Below are 17,423 nucleotides of genomic sequence, written 5' to 3' on the forward strand. Positions count from 1 at the left end.
TGGATAGAGCGTTAATAGACTCTACACTGTTGCTAGTAAGGTATGCATACCTAACATGATCAGCTTGACTTCTGGACCATTTGTTGAAACCAACGTCATTTAGATACTTGTGAGATGCTTTTAATCTTCGTTCAAATACACTAACATGATCTTGAAAATCTGACAAACAACAACAACAACAACAGCAACAAAACCCAATACCACAATGAGTGGTGTATGAGGGAGGTGAGATGTAGACAATCATTCCCCTATCCGAAAATAGAAACAAGTCCTTTCTCTACCCAAAAAGTAGAGAAAGTCATCCCTCTCTCTATTCGACGAATAAAGAGATTGCTTCCGAGTGGACCTCCGGCCAATGAGTAAAAAGTTTTTTTTTTTTTTTTTTTTTTTTTTAACGATAAGCCTTAACCATTTTCCAATAGTGCCATTCAAAATATTTGAATTTGTTGGACATCGTTTTTATGTTCATGAATAGATGACGTGCGCAAAAAGAGTGAAAGGCCTCAGGAAACACATTTGAAATACCATGTGCTATTGAAGGAGCACGATCCGAAATAAAGGTAATCTCTGACATGCGATTACTCATACCACAACTCTCTAAATGATCTCTTAGATTGCCAAAAAACCATGACCAAACCTCGTTTGTCTCGCCTTCACCAATTCCATAAGCCAATGGCAAAATTCCGTTATTGGCATCCATTGCAACAGCAACTAAATTTGTACCCAAGTATCCAGCTTTCAAATGTGCACCATCAACGATGATAATAGGGCGAACATTTTGGACAAATGATCGAATCTGCACGCAAACAAATCAAATGAGATTGCTATTAGTTTAAGATAAAACAATTTTAGGATGAGTGATACTTACAACTGCGCCAAAAGACATGTAACACATCACGAATCTATTTTCATTGTCAGTCACCACATTTGTCATGCTTCCTGGGTTATGAATCTTAATGTTATGAAGATAAATGGAAAGCATTCGGAACGAGTCATCCATACTGACACGGAGCATCTCTATTGCATGACACTTGGCTCTCCATGCTTGATTGTAAGAAATGCTCACCCGAAAACGGTTGCCAACGTCATCACGTATATCTTTTGGTTTATAGTCTCGATTTGCAGCTTTGAACGATTCCATCAGAATACTTCCTAGCACCTTTTTGGTTGCATGTTTATTATTTCCCATAATTTGGGTACGTGAACATGTGTGTACGTCATGCAATTTCTTTACGATGAAGTTGTCAGTGTGGCGTATTTTGTATGCACTACATTTCCACTAACAATTTGGCAACATGCATTTAGCGGTGAATCGAGATTTGTCTGACTTTACATGCTTAATTTGGAAGTTTTCTTCAAGACATTTTGTGTATAGGCGGTTTACAAAATCATCCTTGTTTAAAAAGGTCCGTCGAACTTTAATCAAATCGGATACTTTATAACTGGTTGTTATTTGGCTCATAGATTCAGATTCAGTCTCTTGGTCATGCTCACTCAATAAAAGTGGCATATTTCAGAATACATCCTTTTTTTCTTCCTTTTCTTCATCTTCATCTTGATCTTCTCTGTCATTTTCTTCCTCCGAATCACTAGACGCGACAACTGATTGAAAAGGGTGATCTGTTTTTTTAATTTTATATACGTTCTCAACGCCATAGTTGAAGAAATCAAACTCTTCTGTGTTTGGAGGTGGTACTTCAGGTCGTGCTTCTTCCAAATTGGGTGTCTGGAGGTTTGTTTGGGCCTCGCTTGTTGGTAGGTTTTGTTGGACATCGTGTGTTGGTAGGTTTTGATGGACACTGTGTATTGGTAGGATTTGCAATGATTGTAACTTTTCTGGGAGTTGATGCATTGTAACTTTGTCGACAATGTAAATATCAATAGGAGCATTTGATATTGCATGTTGTAGAAAATCACGAAAGTCTTCATAATCATCAGTAATATCAAAAACAAGATTATCGACAATATATCTCATTGAAATAGGAGCATTAGGTGGCAAATTAATTTTTCTAAGAACATTTTTAACAATATTCTTCGAGTAATAGGTTTTTGGGGAGCAACTGGGAGTTTTAATCGTGTTCTAAAACAATCTAGAGGCAAATACATAGGTAAGTTATTAATAAATTGAAAAGAACCACCACAACATATATGAATAACAAAGGTTTCATTATCACTACAACTCATTATTTAAAACAACAAGAGAAAAAATGGTGAAAACTTACCTTAATGACGCTTGAAATTATATGATTTATGTGGAAATGAAGTGAAAATGAAACTGTGCAGAATGTAGTTTCAGATATAAGAACAAAGAAAGAAATAAAGTGTTATCCGTAATAGTACAAAAATCGTACAAAATCTTATCCACGAAATCATGAAAATCTTATCGGGATAAGACACAAGGCGCAAGACGCAAAACACATGGACGCAAGGCTGTTTGTTGCGTTTGCCTTTAACGCAAGGTCGCAAAGTCGCAAGGTCGCATAGACGCAAGGTGTCTTGCGCCTTGCGAGGGCAAATTGTCAAACTTTTTTTTTTTAGGGCTGTCAGTCAACAAGCTTTAAAAAAATGGGTATTTTGGTGATAAGCCCTATTTCCATCAACACTATATTTGGGTTGAATTGTATGGGCTAAAATGCAAAATTGGGCTTAAATGTATGGGCTAAGTTGCTCCAGCTTATATAGCCTAGTAATTTTTTAAGCTCGATTTAATAGATTAATTATTTAATTTACATGTTATTTTTGTTCTTTCTAGTTCTCCAATTAACATGTTTCATGTAGGAGTAAGGACAGTTCGTGTAGAATTGAGAAAACCAATGATTGAGGAGGAATTGACCTAAAACTAAGATACACGGTCGGATTCATAATTCTTATATTTTTATTATTTCAGGTTTTGATCCGGTTTCATTCGGATCAAACTCGAAATATTAAAATTGGACGGAGCCGAAGAGTATATATTTTCAGTTGATGATTTCGTTGGGCATAACTTCCTAGTTTTGTGTCAATGGATTTGTATGTAGACGATCAATTTCATTCTCGTTTTTAAAAAACCCGTTTGAACGAATGTATTTTGTTTTATCTATTTTGTCATTTTTCAAGTAAAACATAAGACGTGAAAATCTTAAAATATAGGGATTTAGGTGTAAACTCTAATGTACCTTATAAAAATACTCGTATAAAATTATTCTTTTAGAATAACTGTTTTTTTTTTTTTTTTTTTCATTTCACATTATATCTTCTGAATCAAGCCCATCAAAAATAATGATAATGCCATTTTCATTCCTTATTCTCATTATCATTCAATTTCTCATTAGTTTATAGAAACCAAGCATAGCCTAAGATCACATTACCCTTTCTACTATTAGGGAGACTCGGTGAATTTTATACTATTGAGAAAGGAAAGACTCGTGAATAGTAATTTTTTATATTTTTATATTTTTCCGGTTTTCCCTTGCTAAAATTTTTGAACTTTTTGTTTTTATTTTTTCATGTTTTTCTTTTATACTATTAGGAAAAGGCTCATGAATACTAGCTTCTTTTCTTTTCTTTTTTTCATTTTTCCTTATTAAAACTTCTTACCTTTTTGTTTTTATTTTTTTATTTTTTATTAATAGTTATGTTAGAGTTAAGAGACCTATTGCTATAATTGAACAAGTTTTCGAATTTGAATATTTATATAGGGAAGAGGGTCGATGTCAAATAGAACATAACAACTATCATTGGTTAAAAAAAAAAAAAAAAAGGGATTACAACCTTTTAATTGTTATAATAATAATAATAATATAGATATGGATAGTCAATTTTGGTGTATACATATAGTCAATTTTGGTACACAAAGTATGTATTTTTATATTGAGATTTTAGGCTATAAATACTCATGAATGCAAGCATTAAACTTGCACCATTTCACACACTTACAAAGTGTTTCTTTCTTTCTCCATTATCATCTTTGTTCTTACACTTCATTATTAGTATTCTTAATCAAGAATCAAATCACTAAAGGTAGTTATAAGCCTACTGAATTATAACATCAAGAATCAAACCACTAAAGGTAGTTATAAGCCTACTGAATTATAACATCAAGAATCAAACCACTAAAGGTAGTTATAAGCCTACTGAATTATAACATCAAGAATCAAACCACTAAAGGTAGTTATAAGCCTACTGAATTATAACACGTTATCAGCACGATAATCTTAATACTAAATATGGTTGGCTCTGCCACCAAAATGATATATGGTCGGTTATACCACCAAAATGATATATGGTCGGTTATACCACCAAAATGATATATGGTCGGTTATACCACCAGAATGATATAGGTCGGTTATACCACCTGAAAAAATATATGGTCGACACTGTCGCCAAATTTTCATTTATGTTTACTAATATTTATATTTTTGTTATATAACATTTATTTATGATTGCTTACACATGGTCGACAGTGTCACCTACTTATCATTTATGTTATATTAAATTTATGTTTAATGTTTATATACTTATGAATATAAATTGACTCTAATTTATCATGATGTTTGTTTTAATTTTTGATAATAGAAAATGTCGAATCTGGAAAAGCTTAAATTTACTCCTTTAGAATCAACTGGAAACAACTACATGCCATGGGTTATAAAAGTAAAAATGCATCTTAAATCAATGGGCATTCTTGAAACCATAAATGAAAACAACACTTGTTCTGAAAAAGAACAAGCTACGGCATGTTGCTTTATTCATCAACATATTGATGAATGCTTACAAAATAATTATGTGACTGTAGAAGATCCCCATGTTTTATGGGAAGGTCTCAAAAGCAGATTCAATAATCAAAGAGAAATTTTACTTCCAGCTGCAATGGAACAATGGAGAACATTAAGGTTCCAAGACTTTAAGAAAGTAAATGAATACAGCTCAGCTCTGTATAATACATGTTCACAACTTAAATTCTGTGGACATGAAATTAGTGATGCAGACATGATGGAGAAAACTTTCTCCACAATGAATGCTGCAAACATCACAGTGCAAAGAAATTTGAGAATGCTAAAGTTCAAAACATATCCTGAACTTAATTCATATCTCTTAGTTGCAGAGCAAAATGATGAGCTATTAATGAAAAATCAGCAATCCCGTCCTACTGGTACACTTGCAATCCCTGAAGCAAATACTGCAAATAATTATAAACAGGGACAAGGACGCGGGCAAGGTCGTGGTTATAATAACCATCACCATCATCATGCCAAAAGCCATAACTATGGTAGAAACCATCCTTATGGTAATGGTAATGGGCGTGGACGTGGTCGTGGTCGTGGCCGTGGTGGTCAAAGAAATAGTAATCCACGAAAATATAAATATCAACCACAAAACAAGCCCATTAAACAAGATGTTGAAGAAAATTCTTCTAAAAATTCTGAAGAATCTTGCTACAGATGTGGTAGAATGGGCCACTGGGCTAATACTTGCCGAACATCTAAACATCTTGTTAAGATGTATCAGGATTCGCTGAAAGATAAAGAAAAGGAAGTAAACTTTGTGAATAACGTCGATCCAACAGTCACTGAGAAACCATCTGATTTATATGAAGATTTCTTGAATGTTTAAGTTGTGTGTCTTTTGAAAAATAAACGATTTAATATCGTCTGTCTTTGTCATTATGTTTGCTAAATGTTTCAGTACTATCTATTTGCGTTTAAAATATTGTGTAATATTAATGTACTCACTATTTATTTCTTATATATGAAGTTCAATATGAATTTTGCTGGAATACAACATCAATCAAGTGGTGGAGATCTCTGTATAGCAGACAGTGGAACTACACACACTATACTTAAATCCGAGAAATATTTTATTGATCTAAAACCAACGGAAGGAACTATACATACAATATCAGGACCTGCTAACTTGATAAAAGGGATAGGAAAGGCAAATTTCATACTACCAAATGGTACAAAATTTTTAATAAATGATGCCTTATTTTCTCCCAAGTCAAGCAGAAATTTATTGAGTTTCTCCGACATATACCTTAACGGGTATGATTATCAGTCAGTGACAACAGAAAATGAGAAATATTTAAGTATCACTGACAAGAGTCATGTGGTTGAAAAACTGCCAAGACTTAGTTCTGGATTACATTATACACATATAAATGTACCAGAAATACATATGGTAGTTAACGAAAAATATATTGATCCTGGTGTATTCAGTTTATGGCATAACAGATTAGGCCATCCAGGATCAACAATGATGAAAAGGATTATTGAATGTACTCATGGACATCCACTAAAGGATAGAAAAATCCATCATGATACAATGGTTCCATGTACATCTTGCTCTCTTGGAAAATTGATAACTAGACCCTCACCACTTAAGGTTGAGAAAGAATCACCAATGTTTCTTGAAAGAATTCAAGGTGATATATGTGGACCAATTCATCCACCATGTGGACCATTTAGATATTTCATGGTTCTAATAGACGCATCTAGCAGATGGTCTCATGTTTGTCTGTTATCAAGCCGTAATGTGGCATTTGCAAAATTTCTTGCCCAAATTATTAAATTAAGAGCTCATTTTCCTGATTACACCATTAAAAGGGTGAGACTTGATAATGCTGGTGAATTTACATCTCAAGCATTTAATGACTATTGCATGTCTATAGGAATTGTTGTTGAACATTCTGTTGCTCATGTGCATACACAAAATGGTTTAGCCGAGTCATTGATTAAACGTTTACAGTTAATCGCTAGACCATTGATAATGAGAACAAAACTCCCTGTATCTATATGGGGTCATGCAATTTTACATGCTGCTGCATTGATTCGCATCAGACCAAGTGCAAGTCATAAATATTCCCCCCTACAACTTGCTTTTGGTCAAGAGCCAAATATTTCCCATCTTAGAACATTTGGTTGTGCAGTGTATGTTCCAATTGCGACACCACAACGTACAAAAATGGGTCCTCAAAGGAGGTTGGGAATATATGTTGGATATGAAACATCTTCAATATTAAGGTATATTGAACCTATGACAGGTGATGTTTTTACAGCACGTTTTGCTGATTGTCATTTTAATGAAACATTGTTCCCTAGATTAGGGGGAGAAATGAAAAATAAAGAAAATGATGTTTCATGGTGTGAACCTCAATTAAAGTATCTTGATCCTCGCACAAAAGAATGCGAGACAGAAGTTCAAAAGATAATGCATATACAAGAACTTGCAAATCAATTGCCTGATGCATTTACAGATACAAAAACGGTGACAAAATCATATATACCAGCAGTAAATACTCCAGCTCGAATTGAAATTCCAAAAGCTGGCAATAACGTCACTCATGAATCTTTGCCACGTCAGAAACGTGGAAGACCAATTGGTTCAAAGGATAAAAATCCTCGAAAAAGAAAATCAGCTGATAATGAAGTAAAAGAAAGTGTTCAAGAAGAACCACAAATCAGTACTCCTACTGCAGAGGAGATTGATGATGTCAATACAGAAATTGCAATCAATTATGCATATTCAAAAATATTATGGAACCGAAATGAAATGAAAAATCTTGATGAGAAATTTTCATTTAATGTTGCGTATGACATCATGAATAATGATGATGATCCAGAACCAACATCTATGGTTGAATGTCAAAATAGACATGATTGGGCTCAATGGAAAGAAGCAATACGAGCTGAATTAGAATCACTCAATAAAAGAAAGGTTTTCGGATCCATCATTCTCACTCCTAAAGATGTGAAACCTGTAGGATACAGATGGATTTTTGTCCGAAAAAGAAATGAGAAAAATGAAGTTACAAGGTATAAAGCTAGACTTGTAGCTCAAGGTTTTTCTCAAAGACCAGGAATTGATTATGAAGAAACTTATTCCCCTGTTATGGATGCAATTACTTTTAGATACTTAATCAGCCTGGCAGTTTCTAAAAATTTAGAAATGCATCTCATGGATGTTGTGACTGCTTATCTATATGGATCACTTGATAGTGATATATATATGAAGATACCTGAAGGATTTAAGGTACCAGAAGCATCAAATGCAAAACCCAAAGAAATGTATTCGATTAAATTACAAAGATCTTTATATGGGTTAAAACAATCGGGACGTATGTGGTATAACCGATTAAGTGATTACTTGATAAGCAAAGGGTATACAAATAATCTTACTTGCCCTTGTGTTTTCATTAAGAAAACAACATCCGGATATGTGATCATAGCTGTTTATGTTGATGATCTTAACATCATAGGTACAAATAAAGAGATCCATGAAGCCATTCAACTTCTAAAGAAAGAATTTGAAATGAAAGATCTCGGAAAAACCAAGTATTGCCTTGGTTTACAAATTGAGCATATGCCTAATGGTTTACTTGTACATCAAACAACATATACTGAAAAGATTTTGAAACGTTTCAATATGGACAAGGCAAAACCATTAAGTACTCCTATGGTTGTTAGATCACTCAATGTTGAAGCTGATCCATTTCGTCCATGTGAAGATCAAGAAGACATTCTTGGACCAGAAGTACCATATCTTAGTGCAATTGGAGCTCTTATGTATCTTACAAATTGTACAAGACCTGACATTTCTTTTGCAGTTAATTTGTTGGCAAGGTTCAGCTCTGCTCCTACCAAAAGACACTGGAATGGGATCAAACACATATTTCGATACCTTCGAGGAACTACTGATTTAGGATTATTTTATTCTAACGAATCAAAACAAGATTTGGTTGGTTATGCAGATGCAGGTTATTTATCTGATCCACATAAAGCTAAATCTCAAACTGGATATGTATTCCTAAATGGAGGTACTGCAATATCATGGCGTTCTCAAAAACAAACACTTGTTGCTACATCGTCAAATCATGCCGAAGTGATTGCATTACATGAAGCTACTCGAGAATGTTTTTGGTTGAGATCAATGACACAACTCATTACTGATTCTTGTGGACTAGAACGCGATAAAAGTCCAACAACTATCTATGAAGATAATGCAGCTTGCATAGCACAGATGAAAGAAGGGTATATCAAAAGTGACCGAACAAAACACATACCACCTAGATTCTTCTCATACACTCAAAATCTCATTAAGGACAACCAGATTGAAATGAGATATGTGCAATCTAGCAAAAACTCTGCTGATCTTTTCACGAAAGCACTTCCAACTGCTATTTTCAGAACACACGTTCATAACATTGGCATGAGACATGTTCAAAAGATGTAACAGCTGAAGCGATGTCTACTTGAGGGGGAGTCAACTCCATGCTGCACTCTTTTTCCCTTAGCTAAAGTTTTTTCCCACTGAGTTTTCTTTAGCAAGGTTTTTAACGAGGCAGTAATTTATAGTTGATCTTCAACAAAATAAAATTGCTATCCAAGGGGGAGTGTTATAATAATAATAATAATATAGATATGGATAGTCAATTTTGGTGTATACATATAGTCAATTTTGGTACACAAAGTATGTATTTTTATATTGAGATTTTAGGCTATAAATACTCATGAATGCAAGCATTAAACTTGCACCATTTCACACACTTACAAAGTGTTTCTTTCTTTCTCCATTATCATCTTTGTTCTTACACTTCATTATTAGTATTCTTAATCAAGAATCAAATCACTAAAGGTAGTTATAAGCCTACTGAATTATAACATCAAGAATCAAACCACTAAAGGTAGTTATAAGCCTACTGAATTATAACATCAAGAATCAAACCACTAAAGGTAGTTATAAGCCTACTGAATTATAACATCAAGAATCAAACCACTAAAGGTAGTTATAAGCCTACTGAATTATAACATTAATTTATTTAACGGTGATTATGAGTTATTATCGAAGTCTAAATGATATGTCACATACAATCCTATAAATTAAATTATTACGATCCATTAAGTTCACAATTGATAATAAAATCACTAACACCTAACCCATAAACACTAAATGTCAAGTCATATACCACTTATTTTTATAACCACCTGTTTTCTAACACAACGAAAAAGTTGCATTTACATCATGATGCAATATAATACTCTTAAACACCCCGATTTGTTATAATTACTAATTAAGCAAATTAATGTTTCACTTTCTTATCACTCATATAATATTCCATATTTCATTATATTCCATTCCATGTTATAATTAAATGCAAAAAGTATCAAGTGATTCACTTTCTTTCATGTATAATATGCACTTGTAAAACTTATCTTCTTATGACAATTTAAGAATATATGTATAAGTGAATCAAAATTTGTAACATATTTTATTTTCTAGAAAAAAGATATGATTAAATTAAGAAGACTTGTGTTTTGTGACTTAACAAAGTAATCAAATCAAACCAAAACAACAATCTTCAAGCAAATAGCATAATAGTAGCATAAAGCAATTAATAAACTTTAACAAAACATTCCTCTCTTTGACATTACTGTCCACCGATTACCACCAACTTCCCATCAATTTCTTGAAAACATTAAAAATAAATCCGACTTTGAGAAAAAGTACTCCAAAACCCAAAATTCATCAGCAAAATCCTCAAATTCCATATAATCGTATCAGTATCAACTCCCATTTTCAGTAATTCTGATACCGATACAAGACAGATGTGATTTATTTCAACAAAAAGTTACAATTTTTGGGTGGTTTACCGAGTCTTGAAACAATAACCATGAGCCGGCCGGCGGTGCATCCGGTTGAGCCGCCGCCTTTAATTGATGGTAGAAACGACGTCGTTCCGCCGCGAAGAGTGAGGATGAAAGACGTACAAGGGATGCCTGGTACGACGGCCGGACTCGCACTCCGTATCTGTCAGTTTATCTTCACCGTCGTTTCTCTCGCCGTCATGTCTACAACCTCCGATTTCCCCTCCGTCACCGCTTTCCGGTACCTTTTTTTTTTCATTTCATACTGTTTTTTGACTTTTGCATGGTCAAAATTGCCATTGATTTTGACATACCCATGATTAAAATTCTAAAAATTTTATCAAGTTTGCATCTTTAAGAAAATTAATAGCTTTTTAGTTTTGGTTAGGATTAGGGTTTTGCTTATCTTTGGAGATTTAATGGGTGGCTTATTATGTGATTATTAGAGAGAATTTTAGAGTTACAGTAGGAACTTTAGTGAGTAGCTATGTTTGATTCTATTAATAGATGAACTTCCATTGACATCTTAGTTTGTCTATGTGACTCTACATATATAGTTATCGATACGTATACAGATTTACTGATATACATACATAATACATTGGTTGGTATGTATGTAGTTTTAGAACATGAAAATTTATCGATAAGGTATACGGAGTATGTGCTATTTAAGCTATATGTATTAGATATATGCTGCAAAATTGATGAATTATTTAATGCTGAAAGTTGAATCCGAGTTTATGTTATCAGACTCAAATAAGAATGTACATGTATGTATTTGAGTAGTGCATTCTGTTAAAAGTCAAGCTGCTTGGCAGTTTTTTTGAATAAAGCTTAATGTTTAAAGTGTTTTAACTTTTAAGACATTTGGTATTCAAGATACATAAAACGAGTTGATGATTTCAAAATGTGACGGTTAGTAATTGTAGGACACTAGGACTTGGAGTTTTTCAGGACATCTGAATGAGCACAGGTTGTGATTAGAGAACTAGGACCTTTGCTGACTATTGTCTAGTTGTTTGTGATTAAATGTTGGTATACATTAAACTGTACTATTGTGTTGTACCTATGCTTGGATATTTTGACCTCTTTAATGATGAATTTGTAGTCATAACTACATGTTTTTACTCGCCAACTGATTTAAGTTTACTAGATTCTATTTGTGGCTAGAAGTCTAGAAATACCTATTCGTCCCTTTTATATTTTAGATATTTGACAATTAGAGAATCCTTTTTGAATTTATCATTTCAAAGTATTTGCTTGGAGAAGTACGGCATTTTATGAAGTAGGTGGTTGCGCATGGGGAATTGTAATTGTGATATGAACGCGATTATACAAGTTTACAAGATATACCTACAATATTGCCATGTGGTTCACGACCATACAAATGTAATGTATTAGAAAGTTCATTGACGGTCTAACTGTAATTCTTATGTTGTGAGTTGTTTTGGAGTTTGTCTAATAGTGACATGCATTAAGCTTGGTTTTCATAATTTTTGGTTCCATCCAGTTAGGTAAATAAGATAAAAGTTTCGCTATATTTGGCCGGTTTAATGATATGAGAAAGGGTAACGAAGTGGTCTATTACTATTTCATATACGTTTTAATTCGTTCTTATTACCGTGTGTATAGGATTAGCCAAGTCTTGAAACTAACTACATTGGATATTTCAACTCACTATTTTCTTCATTGCATTTCACCTGACCATTCATCCTATAAGTGTGGTACAAACTACAGAGATGGTATCTCTATTAGGTTTATGGCATATTTTTGACAGCTACAACGCCATTAAAAAGCTTAGGAAATATTTATATTATATAAAAGCATGGGTTAGAGTGTTCAAACTGACTAATTGAGAATCTTATTATTGTCCGTTAGATATCTTGTTGGTGCTGTTGGGTTGCAAAGTTTATGGAGCTTGTCATTAGCCATAATCGATGTACACGCGCTTTGTGTCAAAAGAAGCTTGAGGAATCCTGCACTTATTACAATGTACGCCATTGGCGACGGGGTAAGATAAATTATGTCTTTTAGCAAAATACCTATTAATGTATATTTTAAGTATTAGAGAAGCCTGATGGTCAATTTTAATGTATGTATTGTCACAGATAATTTCGACACTTACTTTTGCTGCTGCATGTGCGTGCGCTGGCATCACAGTCCTTATTAGCAACGATCTTAACAAATGTGACATAAATCATTGCAAAAGATTCATGGCTGCTACAGCTATGGCTTTTCTAAGCTGGTTTGCTGTATCTCCATCTTTTTTCATGAACTTTTGGTCGTTGGCATCAAGGTAGCAAACCGAACCAGCATGCTCTCCAAATCTTGTTTCTATTTTCGCAAAGTTCTAATGGAGTTTAAGCTTTTCAAGACTATGTGGTGCAAAATTTTGATTGCTGATATGAGTAACATGTCTAGTGTTTTGATGTCAGAATTTGTATGAACTTATATCTACAAATTCAAATTGTGGTCATGTTATTGGCCTTTTTGATTGTTTATTGTCAAGATTAAATTGTTTTTAGGTTACTTTGTTATTGTGTAACTTGCGAAACATCACACGTGTTATCTAAGCTTAACAAGGATAAAGAAACCAAAGGTAACCATCTTCAACTCGTTTGAGTAATACAGTTGAACAACTATTTCTAGATGCATTACATGTTTTCAAAAGGGGATATAAGAATTTTTTCCTGTGTAACATCGAATAAATATAAGATTTTTCCCCAGTCTTACAAAACTGCAAATCGAACGCACTAATCGGCCGACAAATCTAAATAAAATGGCTGCAACAATTCATCTAATATCTAAATCATTAAGCAAATTGTATCATGTCAATGAGGTATCACTCACTCTGAATTCTGTACTTAGCCTCTTGATTTGAATCTTGAAAATACTAGTTCTATAAGAAGGGTGTCTTCAACAATTTTGGTCAACTTTATAAACATTGACTCCTTAATTAGTCAAACATGTCTACACCTTCTGCATACTGCACTTCAACTTCTCAGCTTCAAGCTCTTGTTTTAAGGTTTCAACTCGTTCCAACAAGTTAATGTTTTCCTGATAAATTGAAAAATATAAGAAATATGTATAACGTAAAAGTTTCTTAAATACGGAATCATAAGAAAGCATACCTTTTGCAACATGTCTAGCCTTTTGCTCATACTGGCAGAACTATTATTCCGAAAACTCTCCTTGACCTGTTAAGAAAATCACTAGTTTAGTAATCCTCAAAATAGTTTATAGTCTAGAAAGTGGATAACAATCTTGAAAACTTTCGAGCCACTGCAATACATGTATCTTAAACCAGAAGTTGCACGGGCAGATAACAAGCATATGTAATCATGAACACGATATTGTAAACGCTACTTACAGTTTTTAGCTCCTTTGTACAGTTGGTTGCTCGTTCTTGTGCTTCGTCGAATCTGAGTCTCCACTCGGCTGATTCATCAACTGCTTCCCTGTTAGCAATATCAAACTGCCGTCTGCAGTAAGTTAATGAAATCTAAATTACAATTGCTGAAACTCAGAAATTCAAATTAAGTGATTAGTCCTACATTCATGGTGTATAGATTGCATCGATACAACGGATCAAACATATGTTTCGCATATGCAAACCACCAAGTTGAAGCTACGTTTGCACAGCTAAACTTAGTCATTTTAGCTAACTAGTTACAAAACTATACCTATCAAGGATCATGATATGTACTGTACGTATATGATATATAGTAGGTATATGCAAAGCAACATTGATAGATTGACCTAATTATAAACCCTAATATCCTCGTATAGGGTTACATATATACTACACTGTGAATTTATATATCAATCAAACTCCAGATTTAAATTTTGACTACTACTGATAAATTAGACACAAAAGCCATAGAAAGCCCTAATTCATCAATATTAATTCCAATCCAAATAAGGAAAAAAAGAAGAATGAAATTGATAATTGATCGTCCAGATATTGAATTAGAAGTATGTATAAAAATATACCTAATTAATTCGGTTTCATTGGAGGAAATTTGGTAATCGATGGTCCAAAGCTTTAAGTAGACTGAAAGTCCGAGAACCATAACGATCACGACGCCCACCAATAACGGCCGTCTCATTATTAACATTTTGTTTGTTTTTGTGAATCGGAATTGAAGTATTGAATTTGAAGTAAAGACTAAAATAAGTGATAGTAGTAAAAAGGAGATTAGGTAAAAGGCAAAATGTTTCTCATGAAACTTTTTTATTAAGAACACACCAACTATGAGACTCATCGTATCGGTGCATCAACAACGGCGTGGGAGGGTGAGGTGGCACCCGGCGCCGCCCCCCACTGCCGTATCGAGGCGTTTCCGGGGAAAAAAAATGGGCCGTGGGGCGGTATCCAACGGGGAAGGCAACAGCATTGTTGGGGAGTTTGGGACACGTGGCACCGTTTGGTTGGGGGCTTGAAGTATCCGTTGGCAAATAATAAAAAAAAAAAAAAAATTCCTATATTTTTTATTCTATTTATATACCTTAATTTTAACTCATTTTACACAAATTCTTTCTTTCAATCTTATTTTTTCTTTTCAAATTAATTACTCTAAACATTATACATTATGGAGAAAACGTTCAAGATGCTCCAATTTTTAATTGATGACGATTCGGATGATGAAAAAATTGTTAACTTTGTTAGTAGTTTGGCCGAAGAAGAAGTGGAGGGAGAAGCTAGTAGTTCGCGAGTCCCTCGAACCCGAATTTATATTCCAAGGGATCGTGAAAGTGCGGCTGACAGGTTATTCAATGATTATTTTATGGATTCACCGGTGTATCCGGAAAACAAATTCAAACGACGTTTTCGAATGAGTCATCAATTATTTCTCCGAATAGTCGAAGGTATATCTAAAACATGGTTTACCCGGTATGCTTGGTAGTATTGATTATATGCACTGGGAGTGGAAGAATTGTCCTGTTGCGTGGCAATGACAATATACTAGAGGTGATAAAAAGGGACCATCCATTATGCTTGAAGCAGTCGCATCTCAAGATTTGTGGATATGGCATGGATTCTTTGGTATGGCAGGTGCAAACAACGACATTAACGTTTTAAATGCCTCACCGTTGTTCAACAGTATAAAGGACGGCACCGCTCCTCCTTCACCATTTGATGTAAATGGGCATCACTACGATAGAGGGTATTACCTAGGTGATGGTATATACCCTGATTGGGCTATGTTGGTCAAAGCACCCCATTCTCCTACTGACGAACCGCGAAAAAAATTTAAACGGTTTCAAGAAAGTGTCAGAAAAGATATTGAGCGTACATTTGGAGTATTACAGGGTAGATTTGCAATGTTAAAAACACCGGCAAGATCTTTGGACTTCAACAAAATTAGAAGACATATGTATGCCTGTCACGTATTACATAACATGATTCAAGAAAATAACGGATTTGTTATAGGTAGGAGAGAAGAAAGAATGATAGAAAGGAACCCACCACGACGGTTACAAAGGGATTTGAGGGATCGAGATGCAAGGGTTAAGGAAATAAGAGACAGGCAAGTTCACAGAAAGTTAGAAGCAGATTTAACCGAGCACGTTTGGAACTTATCCCCTTACTTTCGTACTGCTAATGATGAGTATTTTCGTTTAGTGAATTTATAATTATGTAATGTTTCGTTTAAGTAAGTTCAATTATTGTATGTTATGATTAATGAATTTATAATTATGTAATGAATTGTTTTCTATTTTAATGATATAGCCGTTTATTTCAATATTACTTAAACGATTACATTATTTCTAAAAAAAAAACAACAACATAATTTCCTAACGGCTATTTTCTGCGAACACATTCATCAATCTTCGAATTCACGTGGATCGTGTTGCTGAGACCCTGGAGATTCAGGAGCAGCTTCATCTTCACTTGCAGAAATGGCGTAGCTTTCATCAATCCATTCAGTGTAAAGGTTAATTGGTTGGTTACGTAACAAGGCTCGCCCAATCGCACCAAACAAATCAGGATCTTCTTCTAGTAACGAGGCACGAGAGTTGGGTTTTTTGAAAAACCAGATTTGTCTAGTGGGGTAGTCAATGTCTCGTTGTAGCAACTCAAGCATACACATATAACTTGGACACTTATGAACATCCATGTAATAATCTCGTGTTTCATACTCGATATAATTCCTCATTTCGCTATCAAATTCACCTCCGTAGTGAACTTTAACAACAACATTCAACGGGCTCATTTCGAAGTGTGTGTTTATGATTTGAGAGTTTTAGACGATATGAAGTGTGTGTGTTATGATTTGAGAAATGGGGTTGTATATATAGGGGATGAAGTGAAGCAATCTAGCTGTTAGGAAAAAAAAAAAAGGTTCAAAATATAGCCGTTGTAATTAAAATATACTTTTAAAATATTAATTAAATATAAAAAATAATATAAAATAATTAAATAAAACACAAAAATTAAAAATTAAATGCCACATCAGCATTCCACTAACCCACCCACACCACCACTACTCCACACAACTAACCCACACGTCCTAGTCATCAATAAAGTACAAAAAACAACCCACGTCCCCAACCCACGCCCCTAACCACTACAAATAGTCTGAGTGTGATAAGAATGGTCCGTGACGTGTTGCGGGGTGAAAATGATGATGTGGCTTTGGAGGACGTGCGTCAAGAGGATGACGTTGTTAAAGATGGTTCGGCTCTTTTGTCCTTCCTCGGTGAGTTTTTAGGTTAGATGCTAATTAACATGGAGTATTTACTATACTATCTATGACAAAACCGTGTAACACTATTCATCAATAGTAATTAGGGGATATT

General features: G+C 34.1%; 3 protein-coding genes across 4 annotated transcripts; 2 read left to right on the forward strand and 1 right to left on the reverse strand.

Moving 5' to 3' along the window:
• Positions 1 to 10,395: 10,395 nt before the first annotated feature.
• LOC139862318 (CASP-like protein 5A2) lies at positions 10,396 to 13,193 on the forward strand. The gene is made up of 3 exons (XM_071850912.1): positions 10,396 to 10,860; positions 12,498 to 12,630; positions 12,728 to 13,193. The coding sequence occupies exons 1-3, from the start codon at positions 10,646 to 10,648 to the stop codon at positions 12,917 to 12,919; spliced, it is 540 nt and encodes a 179-aa protein (XP_071707013.1). The 5' UTR covers positions 10,396 to 10,645; the 3' UTR covers positions 12,920 to 13,193.
• A 79-nt stretch (positions 13,194 to 13,272) lies between these two features.
• On the reverse strand, positions 13,273 to 14,769 carry LOC139862320 (uncharacterized). Of its 2 annotated transcripts, none has more exons than XM_071850914.1 (4): positions 14,613 to 14,769; positions 13,990 to 14,077; positions 13,751 to 13,816; positions 13,273 to 13,676 (listed from the first exon to the last, which is right to left on the reverse strand). In XM_071850914.1, the coding sequence occupies exons 1-4, from the start codon at positions 14,735 to 14,737 to the stop codon at positions 13,590 to 13,592; spliced, it is 366 nt and encodes a 121-aa protein (XP_071707015.1). In that variant the 5' UTR covers positions 14,738 to 14,769; the 3' UTR covers positions 13,273 to 13,589. The 2 variants fall into 2 exon arrangements, with proteins under 2 accessions (XP_071707015.1, XP_071707014.1); XM_071850913.1 differs by having other exon boundaries at positions 13,990 to 14,101.
• A 442-nt stretch (positions 14,770 to 15,211) lies between these two features.
• Positions 15,212 to 16,256, forward strand: LOC139863423 (uncharacterized). Its single transcript, XM_071852061.1, has 2 exons — positions 15,212 to 15,387; positions 15,590 to 16,256. The coding sequence occupies exons 1-2, from the start codon at positions 15,212 to 15,214 to the stop codon at positions 16,254 to 16,256; spliced, it is 843 nt and encodes a 280-aa protein (XP_071708162.1).
• The last annotated feature ends 1,167 nt before the right edge of the window (positions 16,257 to 17,423 follow it).

This window comes from Rutidosis leptorrhynchoides, chromosome 8 (genome assembly GCF_046630445.1).
Source record: "Rutidosis leptorrhynchoides isolate AG116_Rl617_1_P2 chromosome 8, CSIRO_AGI_Rlap_v1, whole genome shotgun sequence".
Classification (NCBI taxonomy): Eukaryota; Viridiplantae; Streptophyta; class Magnoliopsida; order Asterales; family Asteraceae; genus Rutidosis; species Rutidosis leptorrhynchoides.

Excerpts from the sequence above, each read along its gene's own strand:
- LOC139863423 (XM_071852061.1), top strand. The coding sequence starts at position 15,212 with ATGGAGAAAACGTTCAAGATGCTCCAATTTTTAATTGATGACGATTCG. Across the intron at positions 15,388-15,589 it reads CGTGAAAGTGCGGCTGACAG|AGGTGATAAAAAGGGACCAT; the intron begins GTTATTCAATGA and ends ACAATATACTAG.
- LOC139862320 (XM_071850913.1), bottom strand. The coding sequence starts at position 14,737 with ATGTTAATAATGAGACGGCCGTTATTGGTGGGCGTCGTGATCGTTATG. Across the intron at positions 14,102-14,612 it reads AATGAAACCGAATTAATTAG|ACGGCAGTTTGATATTGCTA; the intron begins GTATATTTTTAT and ends AACTTACTGCAG. Across the intron at positions 13,677-13,750 it reads GGCTAGACATGTTGCAAAAG|GAAAACATTAACTTGTTGGA; the intron begins GTATGCTTTCTT and ends TCAATTTATCAG.
- LOC139862318 (XM_071850912.1), top strand. The coding sequence starts at position 10,646 with ATGAGCCGGCCGGCGGTGCATCCGGTTGAGCCGCCGCCTTTAATTGAT. Across the intron at positions 10,861-12,497 it reads CCCTCCGTCACCGCTTTCCG|ATATCTTGTTGGTGCTGTTG; the intron begins GTACCTTTTTTT and ends ATTGTCCGTTAG. Across the intron at positions 12,631-12,727 it reads TGTACGCCATTGGCGACGGG|ATAATTTCGACACTTACTTT; the intron begins GTAAGATAAATT and ends GTATTGTCACAG.